Source organism: Idiotropiscis lumnitzeri, chromosome 7, assembly GCF_059441095.1.
Source record: "Idiotropiscis lumnitzeri isolate Australia: NSW breed Sydney's pygmy pipehorse chromosome 7, RoL_Ilum_1.0, whole genome shotgun sequence".
Lineage (NCBI taxonomy): Eukaryota > Metazoa > Chordata > Actinopteri > Syngnathiformes > Syngnathidae > Idiotropiscis > Idiotropiscis lumnitzeri.
Window position 1 is genome coordinate 4,369,474 of NC_142397.1, and position 21,357 is coordinate 4,390,830.

The window sequence follows — 21,357 nt, forward strand, 5'->3', positions numbered from 1 at the left end:
GTTGAGTGCAACAGGCAGAAGGCAGGCAGGGCGGAACTGCTCGAGTTCGTCGAAGCAAGGCGGACGCTCGGCCCCGAGTTTGTTAACATTCAAATCGAAGTTAAGTGTGCTGACGTGCTCGGCCTTTTTCTGACGTAACCCGAGCGCACCGCGGACTCTATCGTGGCTCGTTTAAAAGGCCGTTTTGGGCGCCGTTTGAACTTCACTGACGTTATTGCCCTCAACCTGTTTTTTTTCTTCTTCTTTTGACGACAAGGAAGGCGGCGGAGACAGCCCTCGGCAGCCATCTTTGGACCTGCCTTGCCTGGGAGTGGGATTCGACCATTCTGGCAACCCCAGTCACTTCGTAGGGTGTGGATTCTCGTTTATGTTTTTTTTTTTCATTCTTTTTTTTTTTTAAACCTAAATGAACCCCATCGTCTTCATGTGGCCATCGAGTGACAGCGTAGAGAATAGCAAGAATCCGACACGCTAATTCGGCCACGAGGCCAGGGGATGAGAAAGGAAGGAGCACTTCGTTTTTTTGTAAAGTTTTTCCAATTTGACGACATTTCTCCAGCACCGCCCAAGAGCTGGCCTGTCACAGGAGGGTGAGTTCGGAGCTAACGTGGCTAAGCTAACGTAGCAAACATCCCCGTAGCTTAGCCTCCCAAATGTCTCTTATGTCTACTAATCGGGCTCGAAGTGACTGTTGATCCCCCTCAACTCACAAACGCCGAACTACACTCTCAGTTTTGAACATTACGCGTATCGTCGGGCTTGTTTAATCATATGACACGTAACTTCACCTCGCTAACGTCAAGTTCGGTGCTAACATCACAGCCAACGTTGTGATACCTGTCGGGGCTCTGCTCAAACTCCCCCATTTGACACAGTTAATAACAGCGCTAAAGTGGGTTTATTTCCCCGAGAGGCTGTCGTCGAAAAGTGACACGGATAAGATAATCTCTAAAGCTACTTGTGTTGCAACTTCACCGGGTGGGGGGTTTACTCACTAACCACAGGAAATCTCGTTTGGCTGGTCAAAGTGGGCTCCGCAGTTAGCATTATCGCCGATATAACTGGGACGTATGTGGGTCGTAATGACTGTTTTCACGTGTAATTACCCCCAAGATAGTTGGCTCTACTTTAGTCATGGTGGATGGTCGTGGATGAATATGTTACAGGCTTTGCTACTAACCAAAAATGTATGTGATCCTTTGATGTTGGGTTGTGTGTCAAAAGGAAATGAGTCAGAAGTCATATGTTTACTAAATGTGTGTTCTGCTAGTTGATAAGGTTTATCCAAGCTCTGAGGACTCTGTCATATCTAGAATATTGCCATAGGATCCATATAACTTATTTGTAAATGAATGACAAAGGGTAAAACAGACATGACATTTCCAACATGGGACCACTAAAGTCACTAACAGCATTTTATTGTTGTGCATAACATGGAGATACTGTAGCGTTAATTGCCCTATAGCTCTGTGAACAGGAAGTGGTGAGAAATGCTACATGGTGAAGGCACAAATTGGGAATACCAACCCTCCAGCTCAGTTGTCTCGTCCTGCCGCATTCTTGTACAATGCGTGCTGTGGTGCAACCAGGTGTCTTGCGTGAAGGTATGAGTCGTCCTCGATCACGCATATTGCCTGAGAATACAGTCACGGAGTGGCAACAAAGCTCATTCACTCCATGGCAATTGCTGGGTGGAGCATGGCAATAAAGACGCACGGTCACCCATATGGTAATTAGGCCGTAAAGGGGACATGGTATGCATTTTTGTCATAATATAAGCCACATACCAGATGTCTTACTAACATAACATGCCTGTTGCATGCCTTCATCAAGAATTATAAAAAAAGTTATAGACTAGTTTTAGGGGTGGAGTTGTGCTTTTAATGCCGGGCTGATAGCAAGCGCAGTTTTCATTAGAATTCCATAGTGACCGGTTGTTCACTTCTACAAGCATAACGCAAGTCCAAAATTTGGCAAACAAGCGTGTGCCTAATATAATGAAAGCATTTTGTGGCACATAGACATCATCAAAATACAACACCCAGTGAAGGATTTACTGGTTTGTAAAGTGAGACTTTTGCACTGGAATTCCGGCCCACCCAGCTGATTGTGTCATTGGTTTGCCATTTGTTTTATTGTGGTAATTTGTGGAGTGGAAGTGCTGAACAGCTTGCTCACAAGCATTTATCGGAAATAGACAGAGGTTTACATTGTTGTTTAATATCACAGAGGCCTGACTGAAGTTATAGAAAAAGTCAGTTTTTCCCTGATATGTCTGATCTAATTTGGGGCCTTGTCCTGCTCCATCTGTGTGGAGTTGCACCTTGTTCAATGTTGGGAGGCAAAAAGACAATTGGCTGATCATAGGCGCTGGTTCTCCCAGGCGGGTAAAGAGAAGTCTTGTGACTCCCGCCTCGGCTCAGCATCTGTTTGCAGCTGATCATCTGAGCCTCACTGGTCTAAGCGAGCCTCCTTTGGTGATCTTTTCCAGTCTACATCTGTATGGTAGAAGCAAGAGACAGCATAAATAAGAACATGAAAGTTTTGACTTGACAGGATTTGTTGACCTTGTCGACACTGCCGGCTGGATGTAATTTTAAACAACAAGCAAGAGAAACCCACATTTCCCCACAAGCAAACATGAGGTTCTTTTCTCACTTTTTTCCCCGATCCAGAAGTAAAGCAGGTTACAAATAGAGACCCTGTATTTGACTATACAAAAATCACTAGCCCGTGGTATGTTTGAGGGCATGTTTTCCAGGAGCGTACAGGTTTAACGAGAAGTCCCATCATTGGAATGCTTTGTCTCAGTTTGGCATCTGACAAGTGAGGCCGTGTGCCGTCACCTCGGGACCTTTTGTCAGGGGGTGACATCGGTCTGTCCGCATACCACTGGCGGCGGCGACTGTGTGCGGTGAGGGTTTTCAGGACACAGCCCTCCTGATCTCATGACTGGAGTTGCCGCCACGGCAACCAATTTATCTTGTGCTACACCAGGATGTCCTCCATCCCCGGAGTAGACATCATTGTTTCTAAAACAGGTCCTTTAGTTGATTTCTCGTGCTTGCTTAACCAAACAAAAAACAGAAGAGAAATTCAAAAAATTCATATCTTGTGTAAAATATGTATAGCAGTGTACGTGTGCGAGACATATAGCTGTTTTTGAATAGGAGAAGAAAGTTTTCAAAACTGTTGTACAAGTGCTGTTCATGTCATGAGGTAAAGGCAACAACCACAAATGTGTGGCGACTCTAAACTTATGCTTTGTGTAAAACTAACTTACTGGTTCAGATTCTACTCTGTACATTTGTCGACATGGATAGCCAGGACAATGATGTGTTTATCACTTAGCCACACCGCTTCTAAGGTTGTCGTTTTCTTTCCGTCTCTACCGCCACCGGGACACTGCTGTGGGGGAGTCACATTCACACACACCTAGTCTCACATAAAGTTGACAAAAACGCCCAACGCACACAAAGACTTGCAAAGTTGTTCAACCGCTGGAAGTTGGTGGCATTTATTTATTTATTTTCCGATCTCCTTAAAATGTCATCTGAATTGTATAACTCAAGAGCATATAAATATTAATTTAAGGTGTTGCTGAATTGCCCTTTACCAATGAAGAATAACCGTGGTCTTAATTCTAATACACGTGAACGACCAAAGAGTATGTATAATACACTTGGCCTTCAATACTACGAAAAGCCCCCAAAAATAACAGACAGTGACTTTTAATTGTTGGACCTTTTAATGTTGCTTTTTAGTGCTCCCCTTGTTGGTTACTTCTACCTAATCAGGCAGCTAATGTAATTTTTTAAATGAAACTGTCATGTTATTTTTCTTTGCTTTCAGTGGTGACCACATATGAGACAACAGTCTTGCAAATGAGCCGTCGGTGGGGGCTTTTTAGTCGCTGTCGCAGACCCAGATAGTTTGGCGGCAGCGGCATCACCCCCCCACCCTCCAGCCCACCATCTCCCCACTATGCCCAACAGCAGTCGGACGGGGAGCCTAAAGGACCCCGAAATTGCGGAGCTCTTCTTCAAGGAAGATCCAGAGAAGCTCTTCTCTGACCTGCGCGAGATAGGACATGGGAGCTTTGGTGCCGTATATTTTGTGAGTATTTGCTGGCGTTAAAGTGTGTAAATGTCATTACTGTATTTTGGGAAACGGAGTCCAAAGGCGCTAATTTACTGCCTGTCTGTGCGAAGGTGTTTGGCTTCAAGTGAACGTTGTTTTTTTTTTCTTCTTTTGCCTGTGTAGAAATACATGGATCTCTGGAATGCATTTCTACCCATCAAATGTAAAACAATACAGCCAAATGAAGTATAAGCAATTGGTTAATAAAGTAAATAGTTTGTATTTAGTACTTGTTCAGATTTTATGACAACACCTCCCACACTTATTTTTTCCAGGCTGGATGTAGATCCGCCATTTTTTCCACGATGACCAGACGACTTAAAGCACTATCATGTCAAAGCCACAAGCTAAAGAGAACTCTGTGTTGCAGGGCGAACACATTTGAGCTCATAGCATTATCAGCGTTTAGATATTTATTTATTTTTTATTTGCGATGACCAGAACCATATATAGCCATTTCCATGTTTTTCGTGCAGACATTTGTTCCCAGACGGATGCACTAATTCCGGGGACATTGCTCCTCTAAGAAACGTACGCTTAAAATAAAAATATGCCAATGCTTTGGTGTCACTGTAAACTAAAAAAAAAGGGCAAAAATAAAGTTTTATGTAATTCCTGCAAAGCAGAGCTGGTGAAGCTTGTACACAGGACTCTTGTACATGTGACCACAAGTCATATATATCTCTCTCCTACCCTCGCTAAAATGCTCTTAGATGTTGGTAGACTACACACTGTAGCGTGTTCATTTTGCAAATGGTGCATGTGTACCAACTCATGGCTTGGTGCTTTTTTAGTTAACTGGCACTGCACAAGCTTATCATCACAGTGTATCTCAGCGCTACTTTACAGGAGCTAAGCTTCTTCCACTAAATCTTTGTTCCTGGTTAAACTAGTCTCAGTGCGAGTTAAGTCCTCCTGGCCACTGCCGGCAGGCTATTGGAGCAAATATTAACGGCCACAAGAGGCAGTTGTGAGGCAAGCAAACGCAACGCCAGAGCATGGCTTCTATGAAAATGTACTTAAACGTAAGTCTAGTGTTAGTATACAGCAATTTGGGCAAACTCAAGTGTTATTTTTATTGCTTACCACAGTCATATATTCCTGACAATCTTCCTATGTTGGTGTTTCGGTGTGACCCATTTTTATTATAAAATTTTTATCAAGACACCTGGTTGCTGTTTTAAATTGTGAAAAATGAATTATTGTGGCAAGCAAGAAGAGTTGAGTTTAATGTTTTCTTCTATGCTTGTGGTTGAGACAGTTGTCTTGCACTAATGCAAATTTCATCCCAATAGCTACTAGCTGGTTACAAAATAGGTAGGTAATATAGAATTCTGCATCTCTAAAAATAACATCCTGTTCAGTCAGAGACATGGCAAAGAAGGATGGAAATGTTTACTCTACATTCGAGTGCATCAAACCCCCTTTTATAATTTTTTTGCTCTGTCCCTTGAAGGGTTGGGCGATATATCATTATCATACCGAAATCGAGCTCAAGCACTTTGTCAGTAGTTCAAACACTATTTAAACGGGGAGGAAAGCATGATCTAAAACTAAATTTTTGTGCTTGGTTAAACCTGTCTTGTGCTTGTTCAAGCTTTTCTCACAAGATTAGCTTAACATAGCTTGCTCCAAAGTGCTTCTACATTTCTAAATAGTGGTGGACTGTGAGTGGAATGTGATTCAATTATTGTGGGAAATGGGTAAGCTGGATCTTTTTTTTTTTTTTTTTTTTTTTAAACATGTTTGTTTTTTTAAATAAGTCCGCATGACTGCTGGAGCTGTTGATAATGGGAAAGAGAGGCACTTGTAAATGTGAACAACACCAGATCCTTGAAAATTAATTCAATATTAAAATCCTCTTTACTTTGAAATTACTAGTGTTCAAACATCAAGTTTGGCAAACTCAACGATTTTGTTGAGGCATCCTTGTCGAAAGGAAATTTTCCAAATATAGGGTAGTGGGGGTGGATACCCTGGGGTGAGGGCGATATTCCTCGACTAATTGATTGAATAATCAATAGGATAATCCATCTGTCAGTGACATCCCTACATAAAAAGCTCAGTCTGCGCTTGGTCGGTCTATTCCATTGAGTGGGAGCGAGTCTCTGTCTTTCAAATATCCACACTTTCCTCATGATTATCTCTCACGTCCTATTTCTGTAGCAAACTGCGTCAACCTTGACTGCAACTCTCTTTCTGTGGATAAAAAAAAAAAAGTCCCCATACAATATTGCATTGTAGTCTCTCGCAATCCAGACTGGCACATTCGCTGGCAGTCCACACTAAATATTGGGTGAGTGGCCAACTGCTTCTTTTTCTCGCCCCAGTCAAAGTCGGTTTCATAAGCATTCTGCCCTGTGCTAAAGCCACGTGTCAAGCCAAATGCTTGGACAAATTGGTACAGGCACACGCCAAATTTAACAAACACTTCTGTTGTAATGTAAAGTTATTTAGATGGATATAAAGTGCAAGTATGGAGCGATGCTGATTGGCGGGCTTAGAGCAGAAAAGGGAACTATAGTACTGTAATGTATAATGTGGAGTGCACTTAAAAATATGAATTTATTAACAGAATATGGCATTTTATGACGTTTATGGGCATCTGTCAGTGTTTATTTATATCTACGTATGTCCTTAAGATTATGACTACCTGTAATTTGGACCATATATAAAGTGGGCCAGAGTACATTTGAAAATTGGAACTCCAGAAGTGAATATACCTTTTAGTATAAAACCCAATTAAAGCTTAAGTTGCTCAATTGTGCTTTATAAACCTTCCTATAAATATTTTAAGCCTTAATCTAAAAAAAGTTTTTTTTTTCAGACACTGTTGTAAAAAGCCCTGAAAATGCCATAATCTCTTGTTTGTGACAAACTGATGACTGTAAGTTACCCTTTTGCAGTTTTGTGTAAAAACATGAATGGATTCTTTGAATTGGGAATTTCCGTTTAGGTAATGATTATGCATTTGAAATTTCAATTTGACAATTAAGTTGCTGAAAATAGATTGGTCCCAGCGACGAGGTGTTCAAATAATTCAGAGGAGTGAAAAATGCAAAAAAGCTGCATCAGAGTGGCTTGAAAAAAAGCAAGGCATTATCAGAGCCAAATACTAGTTTTCTGGGGTTCGTTGAAATCGGTGAAACTGATATAGACAGCAGTGATTGCACGATATGTCATCTGCACTTTGTACTGAACAAGTAAATGATTCAGTAATGGCATCTGCCTCAGGGGATCCCAGTGCTTCTTTCAGAAATAATACAAGCCCTGTATCTTCAAATACTCCCATAATTCACCGGTGCACTGTCTGCACTAGAACTAAAGCATTGTTTCCTTACAAATTGTCTTTAATTGTAAATGAGCTTTCACTTTTATGCTGCTTTTCCACCAACAAGGCACTCAAACTGCCTCCTTATTCACGTACTAATGACGCAGCATCAGGAGCAACTGGATTCCACAGTATTTTACTCAAGGACACTTTGACTAGGACATAAGGGATCGAACCCACAACCTCCGCATTGGAAAATGACCACTCCATCATTGAGCCTCACAACATCTTTATATAGATGTGCGAATTTTCAAAATAATCGCTTGGAAAAATTGGAACGTTTCAAATTTGTATCATTTTTTCAATCATTTGTATCAATTTGCTCATTTACAATTTCATAGCAAACAGTAGTGAAAACAATTTTATAACAATTTAAATTTTTAACCAGCTAAATCCACCAGCCTTGCTAGTGATATTTTCAAGCACTCTGTGGTCCACCTAAACAACAACAAATGTTGCAGGAACCCTTTGCAAACAAAATGTGGTTTTTGATGTACCCACCTATTCATGGCGATGCTTACTTAAATTTCCTTTGTGCTTTGTCATTCAGGCTCAGGATGTGCGAACAAGTGAGGTGGTGGCCATCAAGAAGATGTCCTACAGTGGAAAGCAGTCCAGCGAGGTACGACTCTCGAGAGCTGCTAGTGCAATCGTTACGTGGCCCTTGTTCTACCATCTGATTTATCTTCTTTCGGTATGCTCCTTAGAAATGGCAAGACATAATCAAGGAGGTGAAATTCCTGCAGAGAATACAACACCCAAACAGCATTGAGTACAAAGGATGTTATCTGCGAGAGCACACGGCTTGGGTAAGAAACCATGTGAAGCTGTTAAGGGCTCTGTTGGAGTCATGGATGCTTTTGATGAGACACCCAATTCAGTTTATAACTGTTTTGTGTACTTTTACACAGCTGGTGATGGAATATTGTCTAGGCTCTGCATCAGATCTGTTAGAGGGTGAGTCAAGTTGAGCAATTATTGTCACATGAATCCTTGACACCTCCCCTTCTGGATTTACAACGCTGCTGGTTGTTTTCTTTACATTCTCCTCCAGTGCACAAGAAACCTCTACAAGAGGTTGAAATTGCTGCAATTACCCACGGTGCTCTTCAAGGCTTGGCCTATCTTCACTCCCACAACATGATTCACCGGTGAGTGTTCAGGATTGTGTTGCAATCACTGACGGCCTCGGGCTTTCTGTGTCTGTACAGAGCTGTTGTCATCCCCCAACCTCCCCTCCCCCCCGCTCATGTGTGTTGGACAGAGATATCAAGGCAGGAAACATCTTACTGACGGAGCCAGGCCAGGTGAAACTCGCTGATTTCGGCTCGGCGTCCATCGCTTGCCCTGCCAACTCTTTTGTTGGGACACCATATTGGTATGCTGAATAACACGAGCGTTGAACAGCACACACATTTTGGAACAGCAATCATCAATTTGTGTGCTTTCAGGATGGCCCCAGAGGTGATATTGGCTATGGATGAGGGCCAGTACGATGGAAAGGTGGACATCTGGTCTTTGGGAATAACCTGCATTGAATTAGGTAAAGTCGCTGTCATGAACTAATATTTCAAATTGTAACACTGTTATATTTTAGCCTTATACATGTGTCCGGTTTGCAGCTGAGAGGAAGCCTCCACTGTTCAATATGAATGCAATGAGTGCCTTATACCACATAGCACAGAATGAGAGCCCAATGCTGCAGTCCAGTGAATGGTGAGTTGTAGTCGCATTTTCGTTTAAAGTCTTAAACTACTTCCACCAAGTGACTGATTGTGTCTTGTGTTCCTCATTTTAGGACGGATTATTTCAGAAACTTTGTAGATTCTTGCCTTCAGAAATGTCCCCAAGATAGGCCGAACTCCGAGGAGCTCTTAAAGGTCAGCGCTAATAAAGTCACTGGCAAGGCATATGGTAATTCCTCATTTAAATGCTAACACGATGTGTTCTTTCTTTAGCACGCGTTTGTCCAGCGTGACCGTCCCGAATCGGTTCTTATAGACCTAATAAATCGGACAAAAGATGCAGTGCGAGAGCTGGACAATTTGCAGTATCGCAAAATGAAGAAGATCTTGTTTCACGAAGCCCACAATGGCCCCACAACTGAAGTTGCGGACGAGGAGGAGGTTTGTCAAGCGCCGCGTCCTTTTCTATTGTTGTCATTGTAATATGTAGAGCGTTTGTTTTTGACACCGTACATGTGGTGCTATTTTTAGGAGCCAGAACACAGCGTGGGCAGAACGGGCACAGTGAACAGCGTGGGGAGCAACCAGTCCATTCCCAGTATGTCCATCAGTGCCAGCTCCCAGAGCAGCTCTGTCAACAGCCTGACGGACGCCGCTGACGACAAAAGCGAGGTGGACATGGAGGGGGACCACACTGTCATGTCCAACAGCTCTGTCATACATGTCAAACCGGTAAAACAAGTCTTATTGCTTTGTCAATTGTAATTATATCGTATTGTATTTGTTATTTTTCATGTGTTGCAACTTGGAACGCATTTGATGCCCATTTTCTAGGATTTTTTTTCTGCCTGTTATGTCAAATAACTTTGCTAACAACTAGAAGAGTGATTACCTGCCCACGTGTCTGTAAATATGCATACTTTGTGTTTAAGTGAATTATGTACATAATGTCAAATATATGCCTAGAATCAAAAAAATGTTGGGAAACACCGATCAAGTTGATGCCTGCTAGTCGTTTTTACAACAGCTGCCGTCCATTTGGTGATAAATGATGTCTTGTTTAACTTTCAGGAGAAAGGAGCGCACAAAAAAGATTCAGAACCTCATGCTCGGTCAACTGAACCTCAGTCCCAATCCGCCAACGCCCCACGGCCGAAACGGAACCGTGAACACTTTGCGACAATTCGCACAGCCTCAGTGGTAATAGCCTATACTGTGTTGTTTTGAATTAGTGCAAATGGAAAGCTGTTTCAGTGTTTATTTTATTAATATCCAGGTTTTACTCATGTACTAGTGTAAGATGTATCCTCGCCCCAGCACTTGTCTCGGGTGCACTAGTACGGCGTTCTTACGCTTCATATTCTTTTCCACTACTAGTGTTGCTTTTGACCTACTATTACTCGATTAAATGTTAACGTTCTTCCTCTCCCATGTTTGCCAGCTCACTCGGCAGATTAAGGAGCATGAACAGGACTCAGAATTAAGGGAGCAGATCTTGGGTTATAAGCGCATGCGGCGGCAGCACCAGAAGCAGTTGATGGCCCTGGAGAACAAGCTGAAGGCGGAGATGGATGAGCACCGACTCCGTCTGGATAAGGAGCTGGAGAATCAGAGGAACAGCTTCGCACAGGAAATTGAGAAGCTGATAAAGAAGCACCAAGGGTCCATGGAGAAGGATGTAAGCCTTTTTGAAGTGCATTTTTTTTCTTTCTTTCTTTTTTTGCTGCCACATAACGATCCTCGTGTGCGTTGTCTTTCGACAGACCAAAACGTTCAGCAATGACGAGAAGAAATTCCACCAACACATCCAGAGCCAGCAGAAGAAGGAACTCAACAGCTTCCTTGAATCACAGAAGCGGGAATACAAACTGCGCAAGGAACAACTGAAAGAGGTTGTGAATCTTCTCCTGCTCTCTAACAAGGGGACCACAATTTATGATGGTTTAAACTTACTACTTTCAACGTTGCAATTGACATGCAGTAAATTAGTTTTTGTATGGCCTAAGAATCCAAAGGCACACTTAGTTATCACCATATCTATTGTTTGTCAATTTTTGTACGATCAATATTTTTTCCATGCAAATATTTACCATAATTATGACATTTTGAACTTATGAAAAGGCATGCAGTGAACTATTTTGCGCAGCTCCGCAAAAATGTGTCGTCATGTTCCACAAGACGGCCTCAAAGTGTTTTGCGTAAAAATATTTACAGTAATTAGGACTTCACTACAGAGTTACTGATCAATTGCAGTGGTTTAAGTTAACCATCATAGGAACGGAGCTCAAGGGCGGCCTGTACCTTCAGAAGCACATAGAAATCCGTTAACACCACGGGGCCTGTTAAGAATGTTTGTCACCTGTAATGTGGTTTCCTCCTTTAGGAGCTGAATGAAAACCAGTCAACGCCCAAGAAGGAAAAGCAGGAGTGGTTATCGAAACAGAAAGAGAACTTCCAGCACTTCCAAGCTGAAGAGGAAGCAAACCTGCAGCGTCGACAGAGGCAGTATCTGGAATTGGAGTCGCGCAGGTTCAAACGGAGGATCTTGATCGCTCGCCATAACATTGAACAGGATTTAGTGCGTGAGGTTAGTAGGCGCCTGTATTTCACTGATGCTTGATTGGTTAATTGACAGACTAACACTTGAATGCTGCGCCCCGTTGTCTCAGACAAACAGGTTATTCAGTTTATTATTTAGTTGCATTTTATTATTTATAGGTTTTAATTTTCTTGCATTTTATAGGAATTCTAAAATACATATAGTCATAGAGTTGGTTCAACATCTTAAGCCTTTTATTGAGATATTTTACGGCCAGATGCTTTTGTTTTGTATTTGGTAAAATCCAGTCCAGTGCCATCTTCTCTCTAAAAATTATAAATGCAAAGTATTTTTGGGGCGTTAGGAACCATTGTTATTATTTTATGAACTTTTTGAGTTTGGCCAAGATCCATTACCTGACTGTTTCGAGCTGCTTGAGGTATTCCGAGGCTGTCCGAATCGTGCTTAAATAATACAGTATCAAGATGGTAAATCTCAAGTAATCAGCAAAATTTAATGTATTATATCATGAATATACAGGGCCAGTGCTGGTTCTTGCAGCGTTACCACAACATGGTGGGCCAGTCGAGTCACAACCCAAAAAGGCCAAATTTCTGACCCTGATACATGTTTTTAACAGAACTGGGCACTCGACCTTTCTTTGCCGTGGGCACTTGACCTTTTTTGGCCGGTCAGTCCCCCCTCCGGCCGCGACCTAGATACCTTTCCAGCCTCGACTCTCCGGTCATATTATCATATATAAAAATTGTCTGAGCTGAGCTGAACTGTGCTTTTGGGAGAAGGGTTGGAGATAGCCGTCGATACATTTTATAGGCAGAAAAAATCCTGGGTGTATGACATTTACCTTTGTAATGTTAATTTTCCTTGGTGCCCTTAACCAGGAGCTGAACAAACGTCAGACCCAGAAGGACTTGGAGCACGCCATGCTCCTGCGGCACCACGAGTCCATGCAAGAGCTGGAGTTCCGCCAGCTCAACACCATTCAGAGGACGCGGGCCGAACTCATCCGACTGCAACACCAGACGGAGCTCAACAACCAGCAGGAGTACAACAAGAGGCGGGAGAGGGAGCTGAGACGCAAGCATGTAATGGAGGTTCGCCAGCAACCCAAGAGTCTCAAGGTGAGAAGGGTCTTGCGTACATGTATACTTTCTTAATTTATATAGTGTCTGGATTAGTTCGGTTTTTGAGAGGTGCAGTCCACGTTTACAATTGTATTATGATGCATGAAAAGTTGAAGTGATAAAACCAGAGATTTGTATGTTATCTGACTCACTGCCTTATGTTTATGTCACAATCTTTTGGTGGAATTTTGTGGAGTTGTTGTTTCTTATTAAATAGTGGTTCATTTGCTTTTAATGTAGCGCAAGTCTAACGTATAAGACCAAAAAAAGGAAAAGATAACTTGGTGATGATGGGGGTGGAACACACTGATTCTATTTCCATTCATTGAGACTGGAAAACAACAACTTCACAAGCAAGGGTTTTGACTGAAATTCTATTTTGACAGTCCAAAGAGCTACAGATCAAGAAACAATTCCAAGACACCTGCAAGATCCAAACCCGGCAGTACAAGGCGCTGAGGAATCACTTGCTGGACACCACACCAAAGTCAGAGCACAAGGCTGTGCTCAAGCGCCTGAAGCAAGAGCAACACCGCAAACTTGCCATCTTGGCCGAGCAGTATGACCACTCCATCAACGAGATGTTGTCCACTCAGGCGGTGAGTCCAACTATGCCTCAGATATTCAAGGTGTCAGATATGGCACTTTTTGCTTGTTGTTTACTTCAAATAAAGACCCCTCTAAACGCTACACAATGTCATATTTTGCAGATATGGGGTTCTCAAGTCACAATGACTTGACCTCCGACTTGAGTCAGACTCGAGTTTCTATATTTAGGACTTGTGACTTGCCAAAAAACATTGGAATGACTTGAATTACGACTTGGAAATACTAAGTGTTTTGATTTAGACTCGAACTACATGGCTTAACAAGTTATCTTGTATATACTTTTTAAATCTGCATTTTAACACAATTTGCCTTGTTAGGATAGTAAAACAAAAAAGGAAATTTTTATTTTTTTTGTCATTCGGAATGGAGACAACAACTGACGCATATAAGACAGCTCTGTGAATCTAAGTTAGCTAGATTATCTCGGCAGTTTATCTAATCAAGTCGCTGGTCAAAAGCTTTGTTTGTAACAAGGACAGAATGCTGATGTTAAAATGTTTTGGTTATATAATGAGGAAAAAAAAATACCTTTTTTTTTAAAAAAATCTAATCCATCCAAAATCAGTAACTGAAAAAAATAATTGAATCCGGCCTCGGGTGAATCGTTACATCCGAAGTATCCGCCATATTTGACTGACCCACCACATAAACTAATGCACTTCAACCTCACACAGCTTAAAAAAATTACAACCTACAAAGTGCTCGAATTTAATGTATTTTTTATCCCATTTACACACACTGATGAGATTTGGGTAACTAAAACACTTGTAACTGAAGACTTAACCTAAAAAACAACAGCCAGTCTTTGAGGAAAGAAATTATTTTTTGGTCCTCAATAATAGCTCAATGACTTTGTCTCTCAATCTCCAGCTTCGTCTGGATGAGACTCAAGAGTCCCAGTGCCAAGGCCTCAGAATGCAACTTCAGCAAGAGCTGGAGCTTCTCAACGCCTATCAGAGCAAGATCAAGATGCAGACGGACGCGCAGCATGAGCGCGAGAGAAAAGATCTAGAACAGCGGGTGTCGCTACGCAGAGCGCTGCTGGAACAAAAGGTTAGTTCTATCAGTTAATTGTTCGCCATACAGTGATCCCTCGCTGTTTGCGGGTGTGAGGGACCAAGTCTGACACGGATAGGAAATTGTTTTGAAATTTATTTTATTTTTAATTTTATTTATATATTTTATTTTAATTAAATTTTTATTTCATTTCTATTTCATTTAATTTTAATTTTAGTTTATATTTTTTTGCTGTTAGAATCTAAGGTGCCTTGTTATAACTGGATTTAAAAATTAAAAAAAACTTTGACATAGCGGGACCACAAACTCTGACCCAGCGATGGATGGGGTTCACTGTGTAATTTACATATTTCTGGATACAAAAGGGTATATAATAGCCATCCGTGCGTGGTGTTTTTGACCACTTTTTTCCTTTCAGATCGAGGAGGAGATGATGTCCTTGCAGAACGATCGATTGGAGCGAATCCGCAGCCTGCTAGAGCGTCAAGCGCGAGAGGTGGAGGCCTTTGACTCGGAGAGCATGCGCCTGGGCTTCAGCAACATGGTGCTCTCGAACATCTCCCCAGACTCCCTCAGCCACAGCTTTCCCGGATCGCCAGCAAGTTGGGGTGTCCATCAGCAGCAGCAGCAGCAGCTGCCGCCGTCGTCAGGGAGCTTTCACGGGTCACACTGGAGCGGCGGAAGCGGCGGCTTGGGCGCGGGGTCGAGCCGCCATGGCAGCCATCGCCACTATCACTCTAGTCCGGGTGGGCCACCTACGCCGCAGAGCTGGGGTCAAGGTGTGCAAGGAGGCGGGGCTCCGCAGCCGTGGGGCCACCCGTCAGCAGCATCCCTCTTGTCCCGCGGTGGCGCCGGCATGCAGAACAGCCCCCAAGGCATGGGGCGGACACCGCCTGGGGGCCACGGCGAGCAGGGCATGAGCAGGAGTACCAGCGTCGCCTCGCAAATATCCAACGGGTCCCACCTGTCCTACACATAAGTCCTCTGTCAGCTGATGCACATGTCAAGTCCTACAAAACACAGCAGCAAAGAAATTTCTCCTCTGTTTTCTTCTACTGTGCGCGCACACACGGACGTGTGGTTGAATCGATGTTGCTCAGGTTAAAAGGGCTGCAAACAGCCGGAGACCCCCTCGCCCTCACAGCAAGCATTCAGACCCTTTAAGTTAGTTACATTAGCACATTTTTCACTTTTTTTTTTTATTACGTTGTCATTCACAGCTCTTGCTCCCATTTTGCACATGAAAACACTGTTGAAGGCCTTCCCATTAAATAACAATAATGATATTCCCCAATATATACCCCCCCCCCCCCAATAGAATTCCCCTTGGCCCGTCAGGATCGTAGTTGAAGACAGTTTTGTGATGCCAGCCTGCTGTGATGGCCATGGGGATCCATTCAGACCACCGGCCGCCAAAAACTCACAACCAAATAAGCATTTTCTCCCTTGAGTTCGAGGTCCCAACCTTGACGATGGTGCCTTTTCAGCTTGTTTGAATGAAAATTTAGGTCTTCTCTGTTAATAGTGTGTGAAACCTCCAACAAGCCACTTTTCATGCATAACAGCGTACTTTCTCGCCAACCCCCTCCCCTGCCCTCATTTCAAAGAAGCCCTCCTTTTTAATATCTTTTTTGGGTGGCGTTAAAATAGACTGCTCATATGTGTAAATGTCTAAGTGTTAGCAGCGTGTAAGTGCTTGCTTTAGCATTCTGAGGACCCTTATTTCCACAAGTCCCCAATATATTCAGATGTATACACAGTGGTGATGTGCCGAGTAGTCTTAAAAACTGAGAAGTGGAGAGGAATTTGTAAATATGATATATATAAAAGTAGTCCTTTTAGAGCGGTGGTACTCTTTAGAAGTGACATATCAGTGTCCAATGTGACACACTTGCCTTCAAAAACAATCAAAATCAGAATTCTTGATTTTTATCAGTGCCTTTTTAGAGAAAAGAACTGCTGCCTTTTCAAAGCACTTTATGCTGAATGCAAAAAAAAAAAAAAAAAAGGTAAATATTTGTTTTGAATATAGCACCTGGTAGATGATTTTTGTGTTGTTGGTATGAGGAGTCGGGTGCAGTACACGGCAAGCCTGCTGAGTGTGAGTTGAAACCCACTTTAGCTGAATGTGTGGAGCCTTTAGGAGTTGTGGTTTTGTTAGTTGATTAACCCGATGGAACTGTTCCAACGTGTAGCATGCAGGTAATAGCCATGACCATGACAGCAGGCTGGGAGCCACATCACAGCCAGGGTGCGGTGACAACGCGAAGGTGCTACGTGTAAGAACATGTTGGGATTGACTGAGCAAACACGCAAATTAGAATATGAACAAATGTGGCATTGAGCACTTAACCAATCATTTTACAGGTTACAGCAGCGGCCTGCATTGCGTGACAAAAGAAGGGTTGTTAAACTTGTTAACAAATTTTGCCTAATTTGAAAGTTTACCCACTTAGGAAGAATGGCAAGGTCTAATTTTCATTGTAGCTGCACTTCACCTATGATGGACAGAATCTAGGGTGCGAAAATCCAGCTAATCAATTTTGAGCTTTTAATATTGGCTTTTTTTTTTTTTTTTTTTTTTCACACGGGCAGCATGTAAATGCAAAGTGGCAACATTAGAAATGTGTACAAAACTGGCCAGAGATGGCCTCAAAACAAAAAGATAGAAATTTAAAAAATAACAAAAAAAGCCACATTAAGGAATTAGCCAAAATTCCTGATGTGGTTTATGCAAACCTGGTCAATAACAACAGGAAATATTTAACATTCAATTGTAAAAATACTTATTTCATACTTCACAATGTGAGTGAATTATTTAAAACAGCCATTATCTGATCCGCTTTTCCTCACAACAATTAGATTTTTGTCTTACTATTCTTTTGATTGTCTTGTACAAGTGAAGTGTAATCACGATGACATGACAGACCTCCTTCTTATTTGTATATTGGGAAACTTGTCGATCAGTGATCAGTGGTGTCGCAATCACTCATTTGACCCAATTTAATAGTTTCCCTCAGATCGCCGTTATGACTGTGAAAACCAGACAAATTTATGGGCACCCAATTGTACTGATACTCAATGACCCCTGAAATTATTTGAAATTGCATGCCACAATTTTTCATGACGTCTTGATTTCCAATTTCATTTAAGGGGTTTTATTTTAAAAAAATGCGAGACCTATTTGTATTAGTGGGCCACCACATAAACTGCGGCGATGCCCCGCCTGGGGCGTTGCGTTTGACACCCTGTGCTTTAAAGGAGCAGGAAACCTGTCAAGTGGAACCGCCAAAGTCGACTTGACTTCCAAGTTGTAAATTTCAAAACAATGTGAAGCGATCGAATGCATTCTGTTGCCAATGGAAAGGCTGTAACTGAACATGCAAGGTTGAAACATACCATGTTAACATTCTATCATACCAAGTTTAGAGGGAAGTGAACATTCTATACCGTGCATCCAAACATCCATTATCTATAGCATTTGACTTTCACTATATACATATTTTTTGTAATACTGACAATATAAAGCCGACAAAATAGGCGCTATAGGAAGTGTATATGAATAGTACAAGTTCTTGTGAACTACCCACTGGGCCCCAACCTTCCGCAAATAAGCAATCACTCTTGTCAGATGTGTTAATGAAGAAAAAAGGGGAACATAATGCTCCACCCTTCCGTCAGAAGCCAAGAATTTAAATGTTTGGCCCACTGAGCCTCACCCGCCATGCCAACCTTCACTTTCGTTATCACTTTTAGCAGTGTTTGTGTGTGTTTGTTAATGCCCCAACCTGGATTAATTTCGTTTCCTTCTTTTATTGGGGGTGGAATTGGGGGATGTCCTTCTGACTGACCGACTGACTGACTGAACTTCGAATACAGAATTCTGAATGAGGCAACAGACAGAGAAGGGCGTACGTCTTTTCTGTGGTCCAAACACCGTTCCATAGTTGCCAAGCCGGATGCTGCCATGTTGTCCCCAACATAACCCACCCGCCCTCTCCTTCCGTGGTCATTGGGCTGTCCCAGCTGATACAGAGGCCAACGCACACGCGAAAATGCTTTGGTGGCAAATAGAGTGAGAAGAGTTTGCATTTCTTTTGAAGATGTCAGTATTTTTATTTTTGTTGGCGCATTACCACTACAACTTGTAACCTGTATTAAATTGTATAGATGGTCTCGAGAGTTTATGAAGATGCTACACATAAGGAGATGCTCAAATACTTAAAAGTTGATTCAAATTGTATTTAAAAAAAAGATTCATTAAACAGAATATGAATAGAATCAAATCTACTATTTTGTTTGTATTATAATGTACCATTGTGTTGGCAGAGGGATTATTGAAAAGAAATCAGCTGTAATAAAGTAATTTTAGTATAAACGACTTTGTGTGTTTTATTTTTATTTTCCCCAACTCAAAGATTTATGACGTTCTTCATCCTGATTGGTCCTCGGAGCGGAAGCTGTCGAGGCGTGGTCGAATGACGCATATTGTAAACAAGTAAATGTTCGAACTAACGCTTCTGGGAGGAATGCCACCTGAAGAGGTTGTAGTTTGAGTACGTTTGCAAAAATGTGCATAAGAGCACACCTGTGTGCTAAAATTAGCCACAAAGCTAACGACAACAACGTGTGATAAAGTGTTGTCTTTCCGTTCGTCACGTGTGGACGAAAATTGTCTTTTTATTCACTTGGCCCTTAAAACGTAAGTGCAAATGTTGATTCCTGAAAAGTCCGCATGATTCTAGTTAGACTAGTTAGCATTAGCATGTTACACGATTCCAAGAATAGATAAGAACGGTCTAATTGTAGAGGGTGTGATTAATTAGCACTTAAATTAAGTTCAAAGGGGCAGAAATCCAGGTAAATACCTTCTCTAACAATTGGTAAATATTCTGTCGTGATTTATAATGACGTAGTCGTAAAACACAAAGTGCGATGAGAGGCTAGTTGTGAAATTTAATTCTTTTTTTGTTTTTTCTTGTAAATTGCAGGATGTTGTGCGAATTGGTTTTCACGTCACTATGGTTCCTGTTTGTCATCTTCTGGGTGGAAACCAGTGTGTGGTTCTTCCTCTCAATGTTCTACCAAAACAGAGCCTTGTACCATTGGGGAGATGGGTAAGACATTTAATTCCAAGAATAACATTTTTTACCAAGAACTGAAGTCTCATGTGCTAGCCGATAAGACTCATAGTATATAAAAGGTCTACACAACCCTGTTCGAATTCCAGGGTAAGACCAAGAGAAATGTTTTCAAAACTTCTCATAATATTAATGTGACTTATAACATACGCAACAAAATTGTATTTTGTTTTTTTCTATCTTTTTGAGAGGGGAAGTAAAACTCCACAACTTACATATTGTTCTTGCAAAAATGTGCCCTCTTCTAGTCAGGGAGGCTGCCAGGAGGCACTGCAGCAATTTCTGGCAAGTAATGGTTGTTTCCTACATGAGACAATGATTTTCCGTCTTCTTCAAGTTATGTAAGGTGACAAGATGGAAAGGGGGGAAACATACTTGAAATTTATCAAAACACATAACCAAGGTTGAACTTAATGGCCACAATTCCAAAAGGTACACAAATTTACTCAACACTAAAATAACACCATACTTAGAGTCACGCAAAATGGTGGCTGTGTCACGACACATAAAGCCATCTCTGATTAAAAGATTTTGTTGACCGGTGTTTTAGTGTGAAAAGTTTTTAAATGATTTGACTTGGTTTCCTGTGTTTATATCACAAAAATCTGCCATTTGAACAAGGGTGTGTAGACTTTCTATATCCGCGGTAAATCCTATCACCCAATTTGTGTGTGTTTTTATGCTATCCTGTGAATGTCAAATTGAACTCTACTTTTTTTTTTTTTTTTTAATAACAGCACATTTTCAGACGATTTCGGCCCGCTGATGTACATGCTGAGCAGGTATGGTTCTCAATTTAATAAGTGTAACGAAATAAAATATAGCAATGCAACTTAATACAATGCAACTTTATTTATTCAGCGCATTTCACAACAGCTGGAGCTGCAACACAACTCCAACATGTAAATACTGGAACCCATCCATCCTTTTTCTTTCATTAGATCATAAAAATGTTATGTGTTGAGGTCCATGTTAAATGTTGCTGTAATATCGATATTGCAACATTCAACACCCATATCGCAGATCATGTTTTTGCAATGTCATGCAGCACCAACATGCACCTCGGCGCTCCACTCCCAGTGACCGGCCAAATCGCAGCTTTTGTAATTAACAAATTGCGTTTTATCATCTGTAATCATTCAGCCCTGTACCAGAACACCATTTTGTTTTTAATCTCACCTCACCTTGTGTATCCTGACAGAGTTGATTCCCACTTGGAGAGCGAGATGTAGCCCTCGGACATTCTGGCCATCTGTGAATGCCTCCTGGGTGCACTCTCATGAATTCCACGTGACCACACTAAACCGTGCTTTTTTTTTTTTTTTTTTTAATTGTTATTGTTGTTATAGTTAACCTTGTGGGATTTGCACCAAGATTTTTTTTTGCCGATTAGATTGTTTCTATGTAGTTCTATGTAGTTGAAGTTGTCGCTATTTGAAGCCATGTTTAAGATTGTATTCAACATTTCCCATAATGTTAATGCAGATAACCTGTTTTGAGAAGAAATGCACATCTTGCAGATGATGTAGCCAGGCATGATGAAATACAAACGTCTTTTAATGTTTTTTGTTAACGTGAATGTACCTAAAAAAAAAATCTATCCATCCACAGAGGGTATACAAGCGTATTTAGTTTAGCATCATCTTGTCAAAATTAATTTCTGTATGTGATTGACGTGCAATTAATTGTATTGCTCATATTGTATATACACTGTCTAAATCATAGATCATTGTGTACAGTACTTGGTTAT

General features: G+C 41.6%; 1 protein-coding gene and 1 long non-coding RNA gene across 2 annotated transcripts; both read left to right on the forward strand.

Moving 5' to 3' along the window:
* On the forward strand, positions 1-18,848 carry taok1a (TAO kinase 1a). Its single transcript, XM_088300290.1, has 20 exons — positions 1-351; positions 3,853-4,116; positions 8,022-8,093; positions 8,179-8,280; positions 8,383-8,428; positions 8,526-8,622; positions 8,736-8,849; positions 8,923-9,014; positions 9,094-9,187; positions 9,270-9,351; positions 9,430-9,597; positions 9,688-9,888; positions 10,228-10,356; positions 10,598-10,834; positions 10,920-11,048; positions 11,540-11,743; positions 12,598-12,837; positions 13,227-13,439; positions 14,320-14,502; positions 14,885-18,848. The coding sequence occupies exons 2-20, from the start codon at positions 3,985-3,987 to the stop codon at positions 15,443-15,445; spliced, it is 3,096 nt and encodes a 1,031-aa protein (XP_088156416.1). The 5' UTR covers positions 1-351; positions 3,853-3,984; the 3' UTR covers positions 15,446-18,848.
* A 171-nt stretch (positions 18,849-19,019) lies between these two features.
* LOC148333163 (uncharacterized) lies at positions 19,020-20,936 on the forward strand. The gene is made up of 4 exons (XR_015844294.1): positions 19,020-19,168; positions 19,458-19,583; positions 20,345-20,389; positions 20,809-20,936. It is a non-coding gene; the product is annotated as an uncharacterized LOC148333163 (long non-coding RNA).
* Positions 20,937-21,357: the final 421 nt, after the last annotated feature.